The following is a 24,214-nucleotide window of genomic DNA, read 5'->3' on the forward strand; positions in this document are numbered from 1 at the left end:
GAAGAAGGCTCCACGGCCGAAATGTTGTGTTTTCTTTCTTCTTTTTTTCAGCATGGAATAAACCTATTACTTGTTTCTTTGCAGCCTATGCATGCTGATGCAGCTACCCACCTGAACTACTACATCCAACACAGATAGTTGAGCATTATACAAATTTAAAGATGGTGGTCTTCTGGAAAAAGCTGTCATGCAACATTGTTGAAGCTGATTCCATGAGATCTTTCAGAACTTGTCAGGGATCCTTGGGTCAAGAAGCTGCTAGTATACTATTAATTAATGACACAAATGGGCCAGATCGTTTCCTGCCAGAGGTCACTAGTGGTGTATCTTGTCCAGAGAGTGTTCTGGGATCCTATCGGAAGTTCACTGGGAACAGAGGATGCTGACAGACAAAATTCTCACCTTGATGTTCCTGATTCGCACCACTTTGTTCTCAACCTGCACCGAGATCTGTCCCCCATCCGCACTCTCCCTGTGGAAAGCAAGAGAGAGGGAGTCAGACATCTGCCTTGGACAGCGACAAGGGCAGTCTGCTTCATCAGCACTGGCACAGATCCTGCTCCTGAAGCCGGTCCCGAAGCACTTTGGAATAACACGGATGCCTTAAGTGATGTATGCAGTATCAGTTTTGCCACTTTTAATAGTTTTAAAACAATTTTTAATGCTGGTTGACTGAATTGTAAAGACTTTCAGGGGTCACATAAATCGCTATTTGCTGAAACTTAGTCACGCATTTGCTGTTTTTCATTTTTCATTCTCACACAAAGAAAGCAGTATTCAGGGCTCTTAAATGTGCAGGATGTGCTCACTTTGTGTTCTGTAGGATCATGTTAGGGCTGTGCCACTAGACAATGGGGGGTTTGAAGCTGCTTGCCCAGACGTATGAAAACGTTTAAATTTGATACAATTAATAATTCGAAATTCTTCAAGCTTTTATCTAGGACCCCTATAAAGAACATAAAACAAGCTATAGTCCAGGATATTTATACTTTTATGAATATAACACTGTACAGTATGTTTACTCTAAGATATTGGAACTTTAAAATTCAATTACAATAAATTAGATAATTGAAGGAAAGCTAACTCTCGTCCTACAGAGAGAGGATTTGGTAACCGCTGATCTCCCAGTTTTTTCAAATCGCTGCTGAAGTTCAGCTTGAAATGTAACCAAGACATAACACAGAAATCCAGTATTGACAGAAGAAACAACTCCCTCAAAAGCACACTAAATACAGGCCTGTCCTACAGAAATCACCCACTCCCATTCACTGCTATTTGTGCTTGCTTACTGTGGCTTTGTATGGAAATCAACTGCGTATGGAAACTTTCTTTTCTTGTACACAACCCAATCGTATTCGTTCCCTATGCATAATATATCAGAACATGTTTCAAGACCCCTAGAAGAAGAACATAATGTCACTCTCTGATGTCTCATACGGGTGCAAATAAGCAACAATAAAGGATACTGATGTAAACAATGCTCCAAAGAATAAGTAATTTTAACACAGGTGTTGGATACACAATTCATATTCATCCTTTTACACTAAAGAAAATAATATCCCCTTTCTCATTGTTGCTTGGGGATAACTGCCAGAAAGAGGTGACCCACCCTAAAATATGAATCCCACTAAAACAGACCAAAGTTCCCTGTCAAGGCAAGAACCTGCTGGAATCCATCAAATATTTTTTTTTAATTTTGGGGTGATGGAGACCCCAGCTACTCAACACCATGAGCAATCACTTGCGATCAAGCACAGGGACCCCGTTTGATACTCCTGTTTGAGATTATTAATTCTCAAACCAAGTTTCAAGTTTCTTATTTGGTGAATCTATGTGTATACAGTACATATAGTACTGGGGAAAAAACATACATGCATTATGACTGCATTATTACATTTCTTAGTTAAGAAATTAATTTCATTAATGTTGTTAATGTGCTCCTGCTGTTTAGATTCCCCAATAGTTGGACATTTCCCAAATAATGTGATACTGCTACATGGATGGTGAAGGGGTGGAGCATTACAAATGCTGGCATCGAAAACAGCAGCTGAACTCGGATAAGAACCCGCTTGGTTTACATGGAAATGACAATGATAAACCAAGATACAGGTCCTCAGACTTGTATCTGCCACAATAGAAGTCCTGAAAAAGATGCTTCCAAAGCATGAGATCATGACCTTGCACTACAATTAGCCCATGTTTTAAACAATGAGAAAAGAGACCAATACAAAACCAGGGGCTGCAATCAGTCCATGAAACACAACTGTACAACATACAGCCTAGCCAAGTAAAGAACGAATACAACTTAATGACATACTGTACATTAAACTTGCCAATCATACACATGCAGAAGCCTACAAAAACTGTATACCCAAACTTCGCAACACTGCCTATATATGTGGGGGATTCTGCCAGCCACCAAACACAACAGGGAATACAAAGCCAACAATAACAGAAAGGCTATGCCTGATTGGATACCAAACCAAAAGGAACATCTTGTGAAAAACACAGCGCAACTTTCCAAGATGTAGGATGGGCTGTGAACAGGCTTACATCTTCCGTTTGATCCTCGTATTAATGGGAGCTCCAGGGTAAGCACTGAGAACTACGCACAGATATTTCCTGCACAGCACAGCATGGGACATTTATCTTCTGTGTTGGTACCGAAATCCTAGTGTGACCTGAGTACACTATAAAAGTGCTTTGTATGGGAAAGGCACATTGCAGCTATACTGCGAGAGATCTTTCCAAAATCTTTCCTCAGTGAGACTGTACTCTGACATGAATTACATTAAGCTGCTGTTTTGTAGAAACAGATCAAAGCTCCTCTAACAAAACAGATTTTTTTTTCCTTCTTAAAGAAAATGAAATACAAAATTTCTACTATTTTATAGACTTACAAAATTGATGCTGTCTGCCTTAAATATACTAATGAAACTTCTGGCTCAAGGTCATCTATTCCAGAATGTTTTCACTACAGTTCCATAAATTGCCATGCATTGGGAGGCACTGGATGAAAAGATTTCTCATGTCTCAACTTCATGGCAACCATGAAGAGCTTCATGCTGCAAAACCAATCACTTAAAAAGTCCAATTCCATTGGGATTTTCAGTTACAAAAAACCATACAAATTGTTTAGAAAAACCATTTAACATTAAAGTATCTGGTCATCTTTGTTCCTATTATAAACTAGTGAATCTACACACAAACAGATGTACATCTGACTTTGAACAAATCCAGGGCTGCTGTTATTCACAGGGAAAATGAGGACGCAGAGAGGAAAACCCTGGGAACGATCAGGAATTCCAGACTCATCTGATGCAATTGAGTGTAATCAGAGGAATGTCTGCAGTGCTGTGAAAAGTCAGTTCATACAGAAAAAAATGAATACGAGAGGAAGTGAGGATTTCATTCTCTTGGCCTTGCTTTAAGACCTTCAGTTTCACCGAAGTTCATAAAACTTTGCCATGTCCATTCGCCAGTTTCTCCTGGGTGCTTTTTTTCAGTCTGACAAGCTGACATTTTCTCATTTAAAGCAACTGAATAACTCCAGAAATATTAATTTCTTGCAATAAATAATTGCAATAAAAATTAATTGCAGTTACAGCAGGTTTAACAGTTTGACATACGATTCACATAAGCATACATTTTATGAAGACAAGTTTGTATACCTCACTGTGAAAATATGAGCATTAATAGTAGTTCGCCAGCTTTAATAAACCACCACATATTTTTAATAGTGAATCTGAACTTCGACTGTTTTGCTTGCAGTCAGTGCTCCAAATATACGTGTACTGTATGACCTGATACAACAGATACTGGTCAAGACAGGCAACATTCCTAAGGATAATGCCCTTACATTCAGGGGGTAGTTTGCAGAATTTAGGAATTTAGATCATGCACAATGCTTATTTGCAGCCATATAGACTGTGCAGAGCTAATCAGTGAGTGACCTGTAGTATTCTATCCCCTCTCAGCTCAAGAAAAGTTGCTAAAGATTCTGACGTTGTACAGTACGTGGGGTGACAGTTAAACATTCAATTTCATCTCCAAGTCAACTTCATCGCCACGCCATCAAAGCTGTATCAGGGCAGGGAGGAAGTGGGGTGTTCTCTCAAAGCACACACTCCACGCACACACAGCAGAGACATGCGCGCAGATTGATTTATGGGGAAAAAAAAGGTTCTGCCATCCTGCTCACTACTCCAGCAAAGGAGGAGAGGTGTCTGATGATGGCACGATTCCAGCCATTCTGTAGACAATTATACTCCTCAAGGTTTTAGAGCAGGGGTCCTCAGTCCTGGTCCTGGAGGGGCTGGTGTGTGTCTCCAGTTTTCAGTCCAGCTGGGCTCCTGACACTAACCCCACTCAGCTCATTACTGGCTTAACTGGACCAGTTTAACAGCTTCACCCAGCTCTTCAGGTCCTGGTGGTATAAAGAGACCTAGAAAATCTGCAGACAAACCAGCACTACAGGACCAGGATTGGAGATCCATGGTTTCAAGTTACTTTTAAATAGTATTTGATAAAAAAATATATTTCTAAAATTACTCAATTCAAAAAGGGTATTCACTTTTGAAATCAAACCTACTGACTCCCGTTCTGAAAGACTACAGTTAATGTCCTGTTCATGCAGTTTTCATAGGGATCTTTAAACAGTTAGTGGAAAACTGAATATTATACTAACTTTAACCTGAACTGTAGCCCATAGGCCAGTGGCTTCCAGCCCTGGTCCTGATCCTGGAGGAACACTGTATCTTCTAGCATTTGCTCCAGCCACGTTGTTTATCACAGGCTAACTGATTTCAGTTTGCTATTTAGAGCATAGGTTTCAACTTGCTTTCAGTTATTAAAGGGTCAAGCTGGTTTTGGAATTGATCTCAACCCTATATCAACTTCTGAGTTTCCCCTCATTCTGGTTCCGTTTCCCTGACATTTAACCAAAGTGAGCCCTGAAGAAGGAACAAAATGCACACTGAGGGATTGTTTGATACATTGTCCAAACCTTGAAGTGGGATATTTTCTCAAATTCCGGAACGAAGTCAGAAACAATTTTACCAAAATTCGTGGCCTGATGGTTATCTCTGCTGCCTCACTACTCCAGGGTCCTGGGCTTGATTCCAGCTTTGGGTCTCTGCCTGCGTGGAGTTTGCACATGTTCTTCATGTTCATGTGGGGTTTTCTCTGTGCACAATAATTCACTCCAACCTCCCACACACTGACAAGGGTTAATGAATGATCATATGTGGCACTGAAATGGACCAGAGTATCACCAGATATGCTCTCTCAGTGGCACCCTGAGCTTCCAGGATGTACAATCTATTAGGAAAAGCACGTTTCTACTGATTGATGGGTGGGCAAATTTTCATGAATACTTTCAAATTTCTGTATGCATTTTTTTTATCCTGTAATGTGGAGTCTAATTGATGGCGTTTATTTGAATCAGGTAATAATAATAATAATAATAATAATAATAATAATAATAATAATAATTGCTTACACTTATATAGCGCTTTTTCTGGACACTCCAATCAAAGCGCTTTACAGGTAATGGGGACTCCCCTCAACCACCACCAATGTGCAGCATCCACCTGGATGATGCGACAGCAGCCATAGTGCGCCAGAACGCTCACCACACATCAGCTATTAGTGGGGAGGAGAGCAGAGTAATGAAGCCAATTCATAGACGGGGATTATTAGGAGGCCATAATCGATAAGGGCAAATGGGAAATTTTGGCCAGGACGCCGGGGTTACACCCCTACTCTTTATGAGAAACTCCAGGTGAAGGTGTTTGTTCAGTAAAGGTGAGACAGCAATCTTGGGGAGAACAAGAAAAATGTCTTCCGCTAGTTTATTGCCAGTATAACGTTTCTGCAAATATTCATGTTGTGAATTAAGAAAAAAAATAAGAACGATTTTTTCGGACATGTCTGAATGTATAAATCACCTAAAGCTTGAATTCCCGGGTATCAAATATCATATCTTTGTATAAGTATCATAATTATCAGAACTTGCAAGGTGCACAAATCCTATTTCTCAGACAGTGTTTGTGGTACTGTACATATTACCCATTTCAAAACAACAAAACGAAGAAAGAAGAAAATAAGGACTTAGGGAAACTGAGATGGGATCTTCCAGTGTTTTCTTGAAAAAAATGCCTAAACGGTTTTATGGATGACTTTTGACATGCTTCGTTGTTTTTCAATTCTGCAGAAGCAACAGCTGAGTTAGCGGTAGGACAAAAGGAGAGATAACATGGCAAAACAAGGAGAGCCCTACTCCTTGCTACCAAAAATGAGAGCTGAGTTCTGCTTTTCAGGAAATGAATAACCAGTGACCAATTAGACCCTTCTCATTCCCAGCCCCTTTGGCTTCTTGACGGCTCCTAGCAGCTCACAGGAAGTGCTGTGATTTACTTCTCCCCCTGTGTGCAAGGGTTGCCCTTCTGCATGTGTTACACTGTCACCAGGCACAGAACTGGGAGAATCCAGTTATGTGCCCTTTCGGCCCAGCAGGTAGGCAGAACAGTCCAGGCAAGAACGGCCACATCTCACATTTGCATAACACTAACAGTAAATTATGTCAGACTTTGTCATGCAAATCAGCACTATGCTTTATCTATAACACTTTATCTGCACAGTAAGCCACACAAAGGCATTTAATGGTGTTTCCACCACCCAACCTGCCTTCAGTGTTCCAGCTCCAATGAAATTATACCTAACATGCAGAAGTAATTTCCCCTAATTGATGCCAGCCATATTCATCTCTTCTTCACTACTCTTCTTACTGGAGTACTGCCAGCTGGGCCTTCACATGCATAGATGGTGCTACATGCTGTATATAAACTGTAAAACACATCTCAGAATTACTGGACCTTAAAACAGCGATCCAGTCTTTATCAGAGGCAAGTGGACAGAAAACTATACCGTAATAAAAAATACAGATTTTTTAAATTAAGCAAGAAAATAAAATATTTAACAAGCGCCTACACGACTGCGCTTGTTGGCTGAGGAGTTGTTACTCAAGACTCAAAAGAAACTAACTTTTCAGCAGTCCCTGCAGAGTCCTGTCTGCGTTGCTAAGTGTGGGAATTGTAAACTTGTTGCCTAGAAAACAGGTCCGCTCTTGCAAGAGACTACTCGGGCTACTGCAGTGAACAGCACATCGAAATAGCTTCATTAAGACATAAGCAGTATCACATTCGTATAGTTTTGCTGTTTACCGTGCCCGAGAAAGCTTGGATACTGCACTGAAAACCGCAACCAGGCACCAACTGCCTTTCCGCTCAAAGAACACAGGAACCAAAAAGAAGAAACTGACATCATGTTAACAACACGAAATCTCAGCGCTGAGTGGTCTGAAAGTCACAAAACCAATCTTTAGAGTTCACTGCATACCACTATGTAGTTCGCATTACAAAAAAGCATTTGGTTTTCGAGCAACAGTGCGTACCGCGATCCTATGCTTTTGAATCTTTATATACCGTGACAGTTACGTGCAACGCGCATAAGCCACATACCCCAACCAGAAACCAAGATAATCATTTAATATCACCTATCCAGCCTCCACACGAAAGTCAAAGTAGTCATCCCGCACCCTTAACAAAAACATTTTCTTTCGACTGAATGTATTGAGATTACTACCACGGTTGCTACAAAGATGCGCCCAGTGTAATGTTTACACTAGTTTTAGTTTGTTTTAATCAAAACAGTATCAATGCATGTCTCTTTGTAAATATACGTAAGTGAACACTACAAAACTAAGTTAATAAATATTGCAGAGATAAGTAACGTAATTTCAAAATTCCCATGACGTCTCAAAACTTTTATAAGAAGGGCTACTTTCTCGCCTACCTTGTGCTGAGGGGCCGGACCCGAATGGCCACTTTTACGTTGGCCATGGTGTGAGGGAGCCCGGCCAGCACGGCTGCTGGAGAGTCGGTGAAAATGCGCGTTAGAGCAAGAAGCGAAGAAGTTGCCGGGGCTCAGAGGCTCTCGCCCCCAGCCTCTCATGTCATTTTCGCCGCAGCGAGGCTCCGCGGTTCCTGCGACTGAGTGCGGGACGATCTGCAGCCACTTCCTGCGGGGAGGGGAGTCGCCCCCGCGGGAGGGAGCCGGGGCTGAGGTGGGGCCGGGAGGCGCCTACTGACAATGTACTGGCGCAGAGAGCTTACAACTTCGTTTTCATCGGACTGCTTACATGATTACAGTAATATTATTTCAGACTTAAAATACATGAAAGAAAAATAAAGATCGTAAATGCGCTTCATTATTTTTCAGATGCGATGGTTTATGTGGAAAAAAAGTAAACTTCACAATTAGTCTCAGATATAGTGTATAAAGTATAGTATACCAATTCTGCAATTCGCATTTAGTGCTTGTTTTTCAGGTTCACTAACCCCCGAGAGCAAGGGGCAGGCGGACACTAGTTCGGCGTCAGCTTTTCATTCTTGTAGCCACTCAAGTCATTACAGCGTCCATCCTCCATGAAATCCAAATGCATAATTTCGAGGGGCTTTTGTGATACTGCGCCTCCATTTCAAGACCTATACAGACCGAAGAAAATTGTCTTGAAAAGGCACTTTTTTAACAAAGAACCTGCATGAAAGATGAGAATTTACCCATCTTACGTCTGCCATAATTGCCATCGTTTTCATAACTAGACAGCCATGTTTTCATGTTGGTAGACCTGCCCCCAATGACCACAGGGAACCTGTTTGGTCTCCAAGCTCGTAAAATTGATCTTGCCCACTAGCAAGCAAAGCTGGGGTCAGAAAACTTCCTCGAAGCACCGAAAACGAGACGAGTGAAGTCCCTGTGAATGACGTAGACCAGAATGGGATGTTATTGATGCTAATGCTGATAAACCAGGGATTATATTGATGTTAACTGAAAATGCAGACTTCTCTAGCAGAAAAGCTGTGACGTCTGTCACCAAGTAAGAGAACCGCAGATACGATATTTTTTATGTCTCTCACTGGAGGGGCTCTTGTTACCTTGATTTGTAAGGTGTGTTGTTAACACGACTCGCTGAAAGTCACTAAGTGCTCTTAGTGGACACACTTAAGGACACGGCTACCTCCTCATCTGTACTATGTACACTCTCAGCTATCGCTGTTGACAAGCGTGTGTGGCCAAACTACCCTGGGATTGTCAAAACCACTTCCAAGACTTCAGATTTCTGGATGAGACGGTAAACAGCCGACAGAAAGTCGGTACCCTTGTGGGTTTTTTTTTTTGCCTGTGTAAGTCTGTCAGCACTGAAGCAGTATTATTATCTGCGTGGAAGTCGCGTTTTCCGAGAAGCTGTGAAGTCAAGGCTATAAGTGTGCCAAACAATAAGCAGTGGCATTCCTTAAATCGCACACACACATGGGTACAGCGACACCTAAAGGAGTTTCTTTTTATGGGCATGAGAAGAGCTCTAGGAGTGAAAGATGTCTTTCTTAGTACTGCCTCTTGTATTTAATTATCTGCACGAACACACACAATGCCAGTATCCCCAGAGCTCACCCATCAGATCTCAAGAATTGCCCTAGTCTTATTGTGTACAATCCTTTAGGTACAGAAGTATATCTATTGTCAGTTTGAAATGAACTGCCAGGGGAAGCTAAGTGGGAGCACATTTAAAACTGAAAAAAGAGGCAATTCTTTACCTAAAGGGTTGTAGGAGTACGGAACAAGCTTCTCAGCCATGTGGTTGAAGCCGATACTCCGGCTTCTTTTAATAAGTGGTGGGATGAGATCCTTGGATCAATTACTACCAAACAGGCTAGTTGGGTCAAATGGCCCCTCTTGTTTGTAACTGCTCTTATGTTCTTACATCTGTCTCTCTGGTGTTTCAAACACAGCGGAGGAGATTATTCGATCATATGTAAATCTCAGCTTTTCATATCTTGTCCATCAGCAATTAAGTCATGCTTAAAGGGGATCCACCACATTAATAAATACTTCCAGGAATTATTTTAATCTGAGTCTTTCTGGTGCATGATGACTAGAATACCCTTAAAATGCTGAGAAGTTTCTGTGCATAGTATTAAAAAGGAAACTACTTATTGCTTTGAGTTACATTAACATTTCCTTAATTTCTTGCAATCTGCAAAGCATGTGTCTCCAGGATCTTTGAAGTTCAGGAAATCGCTTGAGAGGTAACTTTCTGTTTTGAGTTCTGCGTATCCACACATATGCACTCAGGAAGGTTTTCCATACTCATAGAGAATGTCACAAAAGCAGTTCTCGCTAAAATCTACCGAGGGAAAGGTAATCAGAGACAAAAACTAATTGTTTGCTTTCAGCCTGGCTTGATAATGGCAGATAAGTATAATTTGTAGCGCACCTATAAAGAAAACACTCAAAGTGAACTTGAGGAGAATGTAGTGTGATCTCAATGCAGATTGATAAAATGTTTATTGTACATATGGTCATTCAAAAAAGGACAACATTTTTCTCATTTAACATTACCTTTTTATTTTTATTTAATGGCTTCAAAAGTGAACATCTTAAAATCAGTACATAAAGTATACTTAGTCCAATATGAACCACAGGAAATCACAAATGCAATAAAAAGGCATTCATGAAACAAGCAGCAGAACAGAAGGCATTTTTCTTTCTGTAAGGCTTTTTCATAGCCAGACGATGCCAGACTAGGCGAGGGACTCAGCAGACAGACAACACAGCGGACTCACTCACTGAGCTAACACTTCCCTGCTGCCCAGTGTGGTCTGATCACCAGCTGAAACAGCTGATCTGTGGAACCGGAGCGGTTATCACTTACACTGTCCACACTAATGAGTTTTAATTCTGAATTAATGATCATTCTGTAAACAGTGTTCCCCTTCCAAAATGTAGGAGTTTTAACTTCAGTCTTATTTTAAAAAATGATACCTGTGATTAGAACACCGTGGCATGCAGAACAGACACTGGAACTGTACAAGACATAATGCATCTCTCCTTCCCTCTGTCTCTCGGCTCCCCTTGCCTGATTTCGGCTTACTGGGAGGTATTCAGAGCCAGGGCAAAACAGAGTTGCTCTAACTCAGCACCAGTGCTATACTTTGCTACGGCAGGTACCAGCAAAACCTATACGTCTGAAATGCAGGTCTCTGGAAAGTATCCTGTACCCTCTTAGACACCCTTAACTTCCCTGGCAAGTTAGTCTCAACACAGGAATGCGGTCATGCTAAAGAGTAAAGAACAAGATTAAAACACCGAATGCACATCTACCAAAACATCAAGTGTGATTAAAAAATTAGAAAACCCTTTTAAACAAACATGTGCTAATGATGGAAATTATCCATAAAAGAATCCAACATGTGCCAACACTGTAAAGGAAAATGATAAAGAACATTTTAAGCATGTTGACGACTAATGCAATAGTTTCATTTTACCTTATCTTACAGTTGTACAAGTCTAGTGTACTGTCATTGACTTTGGTTTGAAGTGACATGATAGAGGTGTAACATTACATATGTTGCTATAACATATATTCACACTTATTTGCTTTTGAGGCTTTTATGGTGTTGTCCTGAGATTCTCCTCATTTCCACCACAAGCCTAGTACATGGGTGAAACCCAAGCTGTAATTATTCTGGTAAATGGTGCCCCCTACTGTTCAATCTGTGCTCTGTAGTGCATCTTCATGATTTTGCTGTGTGAGGCTTAGCAGCAAAGATCCAGTACACACTCCTTCTGGCTTTCCCTTACAGTCCTGAAACACAGTACAAGAGAATCTGGTTTAATGGACAGTTAAAATGACTACAGGCATTTTAAAACCAGGTAAACTGAAAAGTACATGGTACAGCTTTTAGAGTAATTGTTTTGCAAATGGGATCAAAATGATATTGTTTGAAAAACTGTTTTTGACATTACTCAAAAAGGGCATAAAAAAGGTAACATTATGAAATTGAGCATTTTGATACTGTAATACCAGATTCAGAAGAGAAACTTAAAAATTGTTTTAAATGCTATGGTCCGATCTCCAGGCCAAAATATTTACCAGAGATATGAAGACAAGGATGTGCTTTTGACACTGTCCACAGTTTTAAATAAATATCAAGTGTCCATTTTCTGACTAGTGTGAACAACACAGAAGTTTACACATTTTTTTCTTATTTACTTCACAATCAATAGAACATAAAGATCAGAATGACAGTATGAAATGTTAAAGAAGTACATTATAATAAAGATGATTCTACTTTGCGGAAATTAGTAGTTTTGAATACCTGCGTTGCAATTTCTGTTCTCTGCATGATGTTTCCCCAGTACAGGTTTTGCTTAGCATGCTTACTGCAACTTCAGAGCTCATTATCAACCTTGTTTCAGAAAAAGGCTTCTCAAAGCTTTGATGGGTCCATCACTGACTCACCGTGGGGCAGGTCAAGTCTGACAGCCCTTTCCAGCAAGCACCTTCTTCCTCCTGTCCCAGCAGCCTCTTCCAGGAAGCAGCTACCTCCTCCTGTCCCAGCAGCCCCTTCTCCAGCAGCTGCTTAGTGAGGAACAGGAAGTGGCTCCTCTGCAGACAGACAAAAAATGCCCGGATCAGAGATGTACTGCAAAAGAACTATTAATGAATAGAAGAGAAGTGATGTTTTCATCCCTATACAAGAAAAATATTTTGTCAAACATGCAGTCGTTAATTGTTTTCATCTACACCTTCCATCAACACCCAGATAGCATGGCTCTTTTAGTTAGCCCTGGTTCAAAGTGAGGTTGTTGCAAAACAGCCACGTGTCACTTTATCTTTATATTGTATCGTTTAAGCAGCAGACAAGACAACACAGCTTTCTTAATACTCTCAAGTCAGCATCAGTAGCATAGCATGAACTCAAGATTAGTTTACCTTGCCTAAGGTTATTCTATTTTAATTGCAATTGCAGCTGCAGCTGCCTCGCAGCTCTTAATTCCAGACCGGGAATATGCATTTTTCTCCGTGTGTTAGTGTGGGTATATTCCAATATCATTACACCTTCTAAAGACATACATGTTAGGTTCATGTGGCTCCATTAAATTGCCCCTTTGTGTTTCTGCATGCGTGTATGTCCTGTGATGGGCTGTCCTATCTGTGAGAGAGGCTCCAGGTTACTGCAAGGAATTTATGATTTATTAAATGCACAGTCCCAGAGCCAATTGATCCAAGCTTCTGGTCCAGCTGTGTTGAATCTGTGGATTGGGCAGTCCTCTGGGATAGTTTGCTCCATCCCACAGAAATGAAGAAGGCTGCACCAATTCCCCCCAAGAAGGAGGCCATGTGGCCTAGTTAATGAATACAATAAAAAAATTTATTGTTTGGAGCTTAAAGACCTAAGATTTGGAAAGTAAAAGAGAATCAACTACTACAACTTGGTAATGTAAGATGTTCTAGAGCCGCAACAATATGTTTCCAAATACACTGAAGAAGTGCCTCCACTTTAAAACCCTAAACAACCAGTGCCTTGCTGTCTTAAGTTTAGCTGACTGTATTGTGTTGCGGTAATTAATTACATGAAACAATTCCAAAAACATGTATTTATCCTTACTGTACAAGACACACTTGTCACTAGGACTGCCACTGGCAACCCTTCATTTGTGAGGGGTCATCTTCAGTTCACCCTTACATGTATCTGATCTCATCTCTGTTAGGACGCCAAAAGCAAATCTTGAGGCACCTGTCCTCCAGCACCACCCTAATGGCAAGCCTCCTATCACCCTCTTTCAAGCTCTCCTACTGCTAAGCCTCCTGGTCACCCTCTCTAGCCTCTCCTACTGCCGAGCGTCCTGGTCACCCTCTTCAGCCTCTCCTACCGCCAAGCCTCCTGGTCACCCTCTTCAGCCTCTCCTACTGCCAAGTCTCCTGGTCACCCTCTTCCAGTCTCTCCTACCACCAAGCCTCCTGTCACCCTCTTCAGCCTCTCCTACCGCCAAGCTTCCTGTCACCCTCTTCCAGTCTCTCCTACCGCCAAGCCTCCTGTCACCCTCTTCAGCCTCTCCTACCACCAAGCTTCCTGGTCACCCTCTTCTAGTCTCTCCCACTGCTGTACTTCCTAGACACCCTGTTTCAGGTACTCTTACCTGAGTGTCTCCAGCCCTGAGGATGGCTGACAAGTTGTACTCGGTGAGCAGGAGCTGGAGGGGAGCTGGTGTGCAGAAGTCCTGACTCCAGAGGTTGAGCAGCAGCTCCAGCAGGCCTTTCACCGGGTCAGCTCCAGGCTCGGACACAGTCTCGGGAAGGTCAGCGGATCTCAGGGGAAGCTCACCAGACACTGTTAAGAAAATGGATATCTCCAGATCACAATTGCGTCAGAAAGTAGGGAGGAATTCCCTATGCAGGACTAGTGGCATCAACAGCAACCAGACATGATCTCATACACAGTCCACAAAAAAGACAAACATTCTTGATATTATAGACACCTACAGTATATCTTCCAAAATTTGTATTAATTAGAGTGAAATGAAATATTAATCAGCTGTACTATTATTAGATATAGACTCTGGCAGCAGCCCACCTCTGCACCAGTAATAGAAATATGACACACATATCTCCTCCTGATAAATAAACATATATTGATTTTTAAGTGCAGAAATGAAATACATTTGCAAAACCACTGTTGAAGTTCTCATGCTCATTCTCTGAGCATGCAGGCACAGATAGTGTAATTTTGTAAATTATATGCTTTCATCAACTTATTCCTAATTTACAATACAGAAATGCATATTGTTAATGCGGATGTTTTTTACATTAAACTTGAAAATATCTGGGAAAGGATTTCATTTTTTTATAGGAGGGTTAAGAAAGTCCAGTCTGACAAAAAAAACGTTGATAATGTACCATCTCAAGAGAGTTCTCTGTTGCTTATCCTTGCTCATAGTCTTCCCATTGACAAGCCTATCAAAATAGCAGTTTGTCCACTCTTGTGCATTTTAGATGCAGCTTTATAATACCAGGAGAACTGCGAAAACTGATTTCTCCCAGAGCAAAAGCTTAAGCTTGAAAATTAAACGCAATGTCTGGGTAAAAAGGTCTCAGATCAGGGTGACACAAACATACTGCACCTGGAAAAAGCATGCAAGATTTTATGGTGGGAAAAACTCCTACTTCACTGTGCACCATACAAGCTGTTCCAGATCCAAACAGAAGCTTTTACTCACCCAGCTTACTGGCAAGCAGGACTGTGCAGCGGGCAAGCATCTGTTCCGGGATGGCAGAGACAAACTGGAGGAAAACAAGAGCTTTCTTTCATTCTCAAGTCTCAAAACTGGCACAGAATCGGAATGCCACACACGGCATTGAAAGATTTATATTCTGCACAGATTTACCTGCACCTCAGGTGTATATAGGTGTATAAAAATGAGCATCTCGAAATTAAAATAAAAAAACATAGCTGACAACCTTCTGAGACATTCAGGACCTGCAGCAAATGCTCATGCAAATCTCACTTTCTGACCGTAGTAATGGAGGTGCCGATCGCCAACTTTTTCAGTTCTATTAGTTGTGAGCATGGCAGTACATACAAATTATAGTACTCCCAGCACAGGCATGCCCTCCTGCCCCGTGCCCAGCCAGTACTGCCGGCACAGGCTCTCCCTCCAGCCCTGTGCCCAGCCAGTACTGCCGGCACAGGCTCTCCCTCCAGCCCTGTGCCCAGCCAGTACTGCCGGCACAGGCTCTCCCTCCAGCCCTGTGCCCAGCCAGTACTGCCGGCACAGGCTATCCCTGTGGCAGACTCACCTTCCTGCAGTGAAGCGCCTCCCTCACCCCAAGGAGCAGATCCCAGAGCTGCAGGAAGCCCAGCTGCTCCTCCTCTGTGCGCGGGCCGAATGCAAAGCTCAGCACCTCCTGCAGGCACATGGACACACATCACTCACCAATCAACAGCAATTAGAGGACTCCTAGAACAACTGGGCTATGTGCCACATAAAAAACCCATCCCACTGCTTGCGTACTCCTGTAGATGACTGTAGTTTTCTCATAGTAAGGCCAGCTATGCGTCTCCTTACAGCTAAAGCATTGGAATAATACAACCATAAATAAAACACATACCTATTAGATCTTTTTAAATCCCATGTTTAATGTTCCCAGCTAGAATAGTAACAGATGCATTTTTTTAATTAATTTATTAGTCTGTCTGGATTGCTGTTAGATGTCTGTCACCCTCTGTGTCCAACCCCAGCACTTCACGAGGTAAGAATGGGGCAATACCTTGATCTCAATGATGAGGTCAGAGGGCAGCCTGGCAGTGTGCTGGCAGCCTGCAGGGCATCTGGACCCTGTTGCCCCGGTCTCACTCACTACAGAGGGCAGCTGCTCCTTCACAGCACCCATATCTCCTTCTCCTGGCACCGAGGAAAGGGACGGCACCTTCGTCACCCGGTCGAAGGCACTTTTCAACTCGCGCTTTATCAGAGCTGGAAAAAAAAACAATGATTTTTGTACCTGTGCAAATTGAGAGATCTCAGCTCTTCAAAAAGCTACAATCTTTTGCTGTGCAATGTCCGACGTTCCAAATCTAGTAGAAGGAGAAGGTTTACAAAATACAATTTTCTCCGTTTACAGTTTACAGTTAAAAGCTAAGTACTGGGACAGTTTGTCGTTTTGGCTGCATACCCAAGTTCATATGATGAATTTCTAGAAACATTAATGGCACTTTTAAAAACAATGTACATTGAGACACTAGAATTGGATTCTGTCAAATATCCAACATGTTGAAACAAACAACCAAAAAGGAAGAGATGCTTTCATACTTGGACTACTTGTATCCAGGGGAGGTATCCATCAATGCTTGGGGTAGCTAAAGACCTCACAGTTTAAAAAAAAGCCATCCCACCATAAAAAATGTCCACCACTGTAGGGACCCTGCACCTCACAGAAACCTAAAAAAAAACTCTAAGGGTACTTCAGCTTATTTCTGATTTTCCCGATAGGCTTGAGAATAGTGCTGCAGAAAGAACACAGTGAAAAGCAGCAGAGTTGGCTGAGGATATACAGTATGCCTTTTTGATTTAAAGCACAGCATATGCTTTCTGTGGAACATGGCGTAAAAACTGTGAAACTTTTTGCATCAAATGTTTGATGCTGACCTGTGAAAGCCCCCGTCTGCCAACATTTTAAGTCTTCCCGCTGGATCAGATTGATATGTGAAACAGAGTGGTGCAGGACTTTTAGATAGATAGATAAGACTTTATTAATCCCGTAGGGAAATTGATGTGTTAGCAACCTTACACTGATACAGAGGGGCAACACTTCATTCTTAAAGAGTCTCTTGTTTGCATTACCTGCTATGTTAGTGGAGAGCCAGTTGCAGGCCTTCTCGGTAGCCAGCCGCACTGTGATATCTTTGGACGTCTGGAGAACCTGCATAAATTGGGTTACAGTCAGCTTAATTAAAGATATTAATTCAACAGATTCACCATGGGAGGGTATTGCATGACACTATATTACTGAATAGCTTACACTTTCTCTACACCAGTTTGTCACTGGCAGTGATTGGACTGGAACCAACAACTGAAAATACAGTAGACTCTCATTTTACACAAAATATTGTTACAGCTTTAAGTGACTGAGAAGTGTCTCTTGGAGTTTAGATAAAGTTTGTGACACTTAGAAGGGTAAACACTTCTAGCTTCAAAGCAGAGAGGATGTTTGCTGAGGTCTAGGGGGTCCCTTGAGCAGAAACAATTGTAAAGTTGACCTTTGTATACCTACTGTAGGTAAGCTGTGGGTTAATGACTGTCAAGGAGCAATGTAAACACACACCACATAACAACACATTAAGAACATCACAAGGAGAGGAAAGACAAGAGTCCGAAGGAGTTGGAACTTGAAGCTTGCACCAAAGGAGAGTCCCTACTTCATGGTCATACAAACCAAACCTGACTGGACCTAAGTATTTCAATCTTTCTAGAGAGAGTGTGCTATTCTGCATTTTTAGGAAACTTGGGTTTCCTTGGTAAAGGATACCTCAGTTAGAAACACCTTTCCTGCTTAGGGTGTATTTTTATGGATAGGAATATAGGCTTCCATTTATTTTGTGGCATTCAGAGTGCAGAGAGAGTGATTTAAATGCAGATTGTATTAAATTTAGTGAGAAGGCAGTTTATCTCTTGGTCTGGTCTCTGTAAGTATTGAGGGTTTAATGCTTAGTAGCAGTCTGGGGTTTTCTGGGTGACCAGAATGTTAGGGCTCTGAAATGCTTTGTTTGTAAATACTGTACACAAAATAACTTGTGTGTTGTATGTTTTATTGTGTGTAGTGTAGTTTGTATCTTGTAATTATAAATATGTTTAACCAATTGTGCCTGTATTATTACTCTTTTCACCAAAGCTGTGCCAGAGAACAAAGAAATCACCTGCCTCTAATTATACCAACCGCTTGTGTATATTCTGGAGAAATCACTTACAAGTTGGGGGTTATGAATAATTATTTAACTTATTGACTGAACCACTTGGTCAAATCCTGATTTTCACCATTTTCGTAACCCATTTGTCACTATTTTTAAGTGAATTTGTGTATACATGGTCAGCGCCAAAAAAATAAAATAATGCAGGAAATTTCATTAATTCATATCTGGTGCAGCTTCAGGAACAAGTTACAGAGCCTGTAGCACTCAGGTGCTTCTTTTTCGTGCGGCGTCACCCTCAATATGGCTTGTAAACCAAAAACAAGTACGAAAGGGAAATAAATAAGTACAAAGGGATAAGGCAAGTCAAGAAAAGTGCCTGATTTGGAGTTAAAAAAATGGGATTCTGAAAATGTTGACAGTGACCAATTTGGCGCGTATGAATGGCGAGATTGAATCTTTGATTCGTGCAATTAGAGACAGAGAGGAGGCTAATCGTGAGAGGTATGCACCTGCTGCATTCCCTGCATTTTATTATGATAAACTTTTATCTGATCTATTCTGTACACTGTCTAGTACCGAATTTGCTTCATTACACAATGCTTTAAACTACATGCATACACATACTAATACAATTCTGATTGATTGTACTTGTTGAAGGGAGGGGAACTGGAGTGTCTAATTTAACTCCCTCCTGGAGCAGGCTCGCTGTTAAGAATGGTTCAGGTGACACCCTGTCAGCACACAGACCAATCTTTTGGATGCGGCTGATTTTGTGCTCATGGAAGAGGAACATGTTCTTCCACAGAGACTCACCGCTGCTGAGGTCTCTTCCGGGAGCAGAACTCTGATGGCTTCAGGGCCTTTTGCTGCGCAAAATCTGAGGGACAGGGGGGCAGGGTCAGTGTCAGTGCTTCCAGCGGTACAAGCCTTCCAGAGCTCAGTTCAATCCTTTCTGTACATTGCAGGAGCTGAGTACCACCTGCACTCAGAGTGAAAGCCTCAGTCATGCACTAACAGCAAGGACAGTTTCTGGATGGCAGCGGATCTCCAATATCAGGATTTCACATTCATGGAAATCCTCTTCTCTGTATATAACCGTCTTAAACAGAAACTCATGTTACAAAAATCCATTGTGAACACACATATTGTAACTACAGACATTAAGGAGTAGTACAAATTAATACCTGAATTTTATGAGTTTTAGAATGCGATACACTTCAGTAAAACCTTGATTGATAAACCGCTCTGTCTGTTTAGGTAATTAACACCCACACTGGAAATGAAAAGTGTAGCCCAGGGTGACCCTAGTTCTGTGCAGGTCACCATAAGTTTGTGTGATACAATGAAGAATCAATTCGACTATGATGTCACAGTTGTGGTATTTTACGCATGAAGGAAAAAAAATTAATACCTTTAGGACAGGACTGCTACGTACTGATATGTGGGATTAGAGATCATTGCTATTAAAATAAACGTCTTTACTCCGAGGTGTGAATATGTCCCTCATGCAAAAGCAGGTACAGCCTCTCCTGCCGATGCAGATGTAGCCCAGATAGCACACTCACTGTTGTCCACAGTCCAGCGCCACCCAGCCCTTCTCACACAGCTGGGTGCAGATGGAGTCGCGGAGCTTCAGCACACTGGCCTGGTCCTCACTCAGCCCCTCTCTCAACATGGCCTCTCCTCTCTGCACCAGCTCTGACACCAGGGTGGCCCTGAGGCGCATGAGCCAAGACAAGACAGAAGTCAGCGACCAGGGCACAAGCCCGACCGCAGCACTGGTCTCTAACAGATCAAAACATGAGCAGCAAGGATCTCGAAGCAATCCATTGTGCAGCTTGATCCATTCCAGGCTTTACAACCTACCATCTATGTCAAGGTCTATGTTTTAGGGATCTTAAGGAATATGCAACACTGACAGGCAGAAGGAACACACTTTTACAGTCTTGAACTGACTATGAGGAGATCACATATTCACTCCTGGATTCAGAATGAACAGGAGAGCAAAAAAATGGAACCTACATGGAAGATGATTTAAACCAATGGAACATGCTAAGACCCAGCTAAGCTGATGAAGCCAATAAACCTGGATTCAAAAAGTGGCTGGATGAGATTCTTAGATCGTTTACCCACTAACTACCAAACGGGCTAGATCGGTCAAATGACCTCTTCTTGCTTAGAATCTTTCTTCTGTTCTTATGCAGATTTTGTCTGTTTTCTAAAAATGACTGAAACACAGTGAATGAAAAAAAAATCAAAAACTGGAACACTTAATTTTGTTTTAGAATTTTGGAAATCAGGAGCAGCATCAGTTTTTCTATTCATCAACATGAAGTCTACAAAGAATCCGTTTAGTCAGAAAGCCCCTTGTTGAACAGGATCATGCCTTGTGGGAGTATACGTTTTTTACCGTCTGCAAATTGAAGGTTAATTTCTTTATTTGTTCTTTTGAAGTTTGATATCTTAGTGTTGATGGGGAAATTTATTTAACTTTCATTGCGTCTTTTTTCAAAACACTTAAATTATCATGCTTTTCCATTGAATGGGGACGCACAGTGAAAAGCTTACATACTGGACAACGAAGTGAAATTTGCCACTTTTCCTATGTATTATTAAAATGTGTACCGCATTTTAAAGACAAAACCTGAATTTCTGTACCTCTTCCTCAGTTTCATCTTTTAATCTGAAATGTCATTAGTACACAGCTGACAAATTTCACACCACTGTCCCAATACTTCTGCTTTTCTCTGTACGGTATGTGATGTATAATAATCTCAACTACGACATTTAAAATCAATCATGGTTCACCTTGGTAAATAAAAAAGCCTTATAACCAAGACACAAGAAGCAAGTTTTGCTTAATCAGGATCCGATGAAGTTGCAATATCTATTACTTTTTAGATGAAGGCTGTTGCTGTAAAGCTGTGTATAACATGATTAAGTGTAGAAAACCGAATCTGCAGTGTTTGTACTGCCTGTTGAGTAAAGAGCAAAATAAACGGAGGCTGAACTCACTTGATGTGCTTGACACAGTTGGAGCCCACCCTCTCCGCCACAAACTCCACTGTCCGGCGCAGAGAGGGGGGCTGGTTGTGGAAGAAGGCCTGCTCCAGCTCTGCCTGGACACAGCCGGACACACGGCCGAGTGGACATGCACATGGAGGGTCATTAGTGCCCGAGCCACCAAAACCACACAAACACAGAACAACAACCCACATCAACACAGAGGAACAGAGCACATCAAGCAATTGAATTTAACATTTTTACTAAATGTGTCTGTTACTAAATGAAACTGGCTTGTAATAAAAGTATCACTGGTTAAATATATGGATATTCTCTTTTAGTGAGTGTAAGTCTTCAGTCTCATTGTATTGATGCCAGTAAATTTTAATCTCAGGGTTGTAGCTCTTCCAATAAGGCTGTGGCAGGTGCATCATTTCTGGTGCATCCCAGGTTTTCACAAAGTCAGATTACTGCCGCAAAGTCCACAGAACAGCACTTACAATGTCAGCACATCAACACTCACAAAAAGCAGTCTGACAGGCTGTGGTTTATACCAGAAGTGCTTTGACAAATTTCGAAAACATATTACATCGAATAAAAAATTTCTAAGGATGATTAAAAAACAGAACAATAAAATACTTAACTCCAAGGCCCAACAGTGGAATGTTTTTCTGCTTACAGCCTACTGTATATCTTTCACTATGACCTTTAAAGTGGAAAGTATGAGGCTTCTGTAAATGAGCATTGCTATTATTTATTATTCCATGTGCTTGCAAATTACAGTATTTTCTTTACCAAATTATCTTCCATTCAAGAATCATTTGTGCTAAATAATACCTGTATGTTTCCATTTGGAGTCCTATAGAGGTTCTGTACACTTGAGTATCGACTATCTAGTCAAAAGAAAGTAGGTGCTCTGCTAAAGGCACAGCTACAGTAAATAACCCTGTGCTCTCTGTAATCAATACCATCTGTTTATATTCACACCACTGCCAGGAGTCTTGTAGCCAATAAAGAAGACACCTATCATTATGTTATTTTCCCTATATGGATACTGGTATAGGTGTTGTTGTGTAACTAGAACTGAGTCTGAGTTTCATATTTTTGCGTGATTCAGGCATGAATCTTTGGATAGCGGAGATGTAATTGCTACAGGTGAAGTCGGTGGAAAGAAAGCCAGTCTCTCTTAGACTTTCTCTAGCAAAAAAAACTGTCTTTTCCTCACTATAACTTCCTGGGTGGTACTTTTTCTGTAACAGTGAAAGCAGGTGAAAAGGATTACTGTATTTCTTCTTTCACAAAATGATTAGTTATTAAAGGAACCTAAGGTGCGTGTTCCAGCTCTGATGATTCAAGAGTGAGATGTGGGTGAGCACAGTGGTTCGGGTTTGTGAAAGAAAGAATTAAGGGACAGAACTGTACCACAGCACAGTAACACAAGCCAAGCAGATCTGTCTCCATACAGGAAGAGCAGGATTCGGAGAAACGGAGGTTCACCTGCAGTTTCTGCTGTGACAGAGGAACAGGGGGCTGCTGGGGCTCAGCCGAAGTGGGCGTTATCTTACGGATTATACCCCCATTTTTTGCTGTGCTTCCTGCTACAAATGCAGCCAGCAGTTTCCGAAATTCACCTGGGAGCGAGAAACGGAATCAGTGTGAGCATAACAGATGGTGGCCATGGGTCAGCACGCTAAAATAAGGATCCCCTATTGTGATCCAATCCAAACATGTAATATTCAAGTTAGCCAATGTAACAAAAAATTAATTCCAATTTTCGATCAATTGTCACAGCCTGGTAGCAATCGGGATTATATTTATCCTCCATCCTTTTAAATCTTCCTGTACGGCAGTACAATTTAAAAAAAAAAAAAGTCAGTGACGTTCAAGGTTCAATTACTTCACTACAGAAAGTGCCATCTGGGCACATACACGTATAGTCTTCAAGAAAAGAGAAGAGTTTCTCTCAACAGTCTCTCAACAAATCCAATATCCCCATTTTTTAACTTTAAATACATACCCCAGAAAAGATCAGACACATTACAAAAGCTTTTGCTAAACCCACATTAAACACATTCAAATTTCACATTCTTTTTAGAACTGTTTTCTAAACATTGAAAATACCATGCGTAAAGGTACTGTGTTGCTAATTCACAATGAGTGGCAATGACAATCAGTTTGCCAAGATCTGCCTATACAGTGTAAATGCTGCAGAAGGTCAAAATACTTGTCAATACCCGAAGGAAACCCACACAAACATGGGGAGAACATTCAAACTCCACACAGCCCAGGAATTGAACAAGGGCCCCAGCACTGTGAAGCAGCAATGCTAACCAGTGCACCACTGTGTTACTGCTCTTCTGATCCAGAAACTTCCAAAACAATTTAAAGTTACTTTTGTGCCATTTCACTTGAACAATACAAGTCAAGTATTGCGCCTAAAGCTAACAACAGTAGTGCCCAACCTGGTATTTGAACCCACAACCTCCCAGATATACATCCAGAGCCATAGCCATGATCACTGAATACTCACTAAGGTAAGGGCAGCATGTGTAGAGCAGGTGCTGGTCCACCAGGCAAAGGCAGTCCTGCAGTGGGAAACCAAAAAATGTCTTCATCTCATCTCACATCCTTGTTGTCAATTAAAAGTATTGTGTTATCAAGCTGCCGAGTTAAAAAGCAGAAACATTATTCTTATTCTTCTTTTAGATTATGCTTGACTTCAGTGCTCCGATATCTTTTTCTAAGCATTTCTTCAATCATCTGTACAAATGATTACAGATGATCAATCTGTTCAAGAACAAAAACGGCGATGCAGTGGCTCTGTGGCTAAGGATCTGCGCCTGTGGCTGGAAGGTTGCCGGTTTGTATCCCATGGTTTGTAACCCCAACTGCTCCAG

General features: G+C 41.5%; 2 protein-coding genes across 2 annotated transcripts in view; both read right to left on the reverse strand.

The window, feature by feature from the left end:
• Positions 1 to 8,049, reverse strand: part of stard9 (StAR-related lipid transfer (START) domain containing 9) — a 78,203-nt gene extending 70,154 nt beyond the window's left edge. Inside the window, exons 1-2 of the mRNA XM_088925759.1 lie at positions 7,855 to 8,049; positions 403 to 472 (exon numbers count right to left, since the gene is read on the reverse strand). Of these exons, the coding sequence (XP_088781885.1) occupies positions 403 to 472; positions 7,855 to 7,901 (117 nt within the window). The 5' untranslated portion in view covers positions 7,902 to 8,049. The remainder of the gene's footprint in view (positions 1 to 402; positions 473 to 7,854) is intronic.
• Positions 8,050 to 10,388: 2,339 nt separating this feature from the next.
• The window catches only part of cdan1 (codanin 1), a 29,401-nt gene continuing 15,575 nt past the window's right edge, over positions 10,389 to 24,214 (reverse strand). The window contains exons 17-28 of the mRNA XM_088925936.1: positions 23,848 to 23,902; positions 22,815 to 22,948; positions 21,330 to 21,433; positions 19,880 to 20,029; positions 19,128 to 19,191; positions 17,248 to 17,326; positions 16,175 to 16,380; positions 15,704 to 15,811; positions 15,124 to 15,187; positions 14,047 to 14,237; positions 12,365 to 12,511; positions 10,389 to 11,707 (exon numbers count right to left, since the gene is read on the reverse strand). Of these exons, the coding sequence (XP_088782062.1) occupies positions 11,612 to 11,707; positions 12,365 to 12,511; positions 14,047 to 14,237; positions 15,124 to 15,187; positions 15,704 to 15,811; positions 16,175 to 16,380; positions 17,248 to 17,326; positions 19,128 to 19,191; positions 19,880 to 20,029; positions 21,330 to 21,433; positions 22,815 to 22,948; positions 23,848 to 23,902 (1,398 nt within the window). The 3' untranslated portion in view covers positions 10,389 to 11,611. The remainder of the gene's footprint in view (positions 11,708 to 12,364; positions 12,512 to 14,046; positions 14,238 to 15,123; positions 15,188 to 15,703; positions 15,812 to 16,174; positions 16,381 to 17,247; positions 17,327 to 19,127; positions 19,192 to 19,879; positions 20,030 to 21,329; positions 21,434 to 22,814; positions 22,949 to 23,847; positions 23,903 to 24,214) is intronic.

The sequence above is a fragment of the Atractosteus spatula genome, chromosome 9 (assembly GCF_055471065.1).
Source record: "Atractosteus spatula isolate fAtrSpa1 chromosome 9, fAtrSpa1.hap1, whole genome shotgun sequence".
In the NCBI taxonomy this organism is placed as follows: Eukaryota; Metazoa; Chordata; class Actinopteri; order Semionotiformes; family Lepisosteidae; genus Atractosteus; species Atractosteus spatula.